General features: G+C 29.5%; 1 protein-coding gene across 1 annotated transcript; it reads right to left on the reverse strand.

Moving 5' to 3' along the window:
• Window positions 1–7: 7 nt before the first annotated feature.
• Window positions 8–1,219, reverse strand: LOC106751470 (the record flags this gene model as incomplete). Its single annotated transcript, XM_014632370.1, has 1 exon — window positions 8–1,219. A coding segment is annotated over one exon (1,212 nt), but the record flags the coding sequence as incomplete, so codon positions are not given.
• Between the last annotated feature and the right edge of the window lie 6 nt (window positions 1,220–1,225).

The raw sequence follows: 1,225 nt of genomic DNA on the forward strand, positions 1-1,225 counted from the left end.
TCTCATTTTGCACCCTTATATATGCTACTGCTTGTTGCAATGCTAGAGGAAATAACTGTAATTTCTTTGCTAACTTTTTAATATTTTCTTCCTGTGTATCATTTTCTATGTTGAGCGATTTTTTAATAAATTCTATTGCCTCTTCCTCATTAAATACATCTAATTGTAATACTTGTATCTTGTTCCTTGGCCATTTCTGATTACGAGAGGTAATTAAAACATACGGTCTGTTATAGTTAGGTGATGAAGAAGGTAAAAATGTATCTATACCATGATCAAATTCATCTTGACTTTTGTATTTTTCAGCATTATCAAAAATAAAAAGACTCTTTCTGTTAGAAAAGAATTCATACACATCTTCAACTACAGAACTTATTTCCTTTTCTTCACCATTTGCATTTTTTGTACTCATTTTCAATGTATCACAAGCTAATCTACGAAAAGATTTTACAAGAGTTTGATAACTTTCAGCTTTTATCCATACAACATTATTATCATACTTTTGGCTATATTCATTGATATACTTTCTAGCTAGTTCACTTTTACCCACTCCACCAAGACCACNTGTCTGCGATATTACAGTACCTTCACTTTTACCTTCATCTTGCAATATTCTATGTAAATCATCCAATTGCGTAGTTCTTCCAATAAATGATTCTACCGGATCTCTCACACCAAACCGAATATGGATTCCTCTTCTTGCTTCTTCAAAAAACTTTTTCCCTTCTTCATAGGAAAGAAACATATCTTTCTCTTTACCTTTCAGCCAATCCAACATTCTTATAAAGAACTTGTTGTATACATTTTCTGATGTAATAAAATCAAAATCTTTATCTATCTCTTCTTTAATAATCCTACCTAACTCTTCTTCATTAGGTTGATTTACTGCAAATACAAGATGGTTTAAAAAATCTTTTATCTCATTATCAGAATATTCAACTCTTCTTTCGTCTTTTTTAATCGTCTTTTTTAATCTGATTTGATTATAACTATGTAATTTTAGTTTTAACCGCGAAGCAACATCTCCACTGAATTTATAGCGTGCAGATTGTTTCTTATCACTTTTTAAGTCTAAAATATTATCTTTATCTTCTATCTTCTTAACTCCAATTTGTGCTGCTTTCAAGTGTTCAAAATCAAAATCAATATTAGTACAAATAGTAACATCTTTAATAGAACCATCTTTAAATAATTTTTCTTTTTTGGAGTCTTGGTAAGAAAAAAA

This window comes from Dinoponera quadriceps, unplaced genomic scaffold, assembly GCF_001313825.1.
Source record: "Dinoponera quadriceps isolate SergipeBrazil2010 unplaced genomic scaffold, ASM131382v1 scaffold13800, whole genome shotgun sequence".
NCBI lineage: Eukaryota > Metazoa > Arthropoda > Insecta > Hymenoptera > Formicidae > Dinoponera > Dinoponera quadriceps.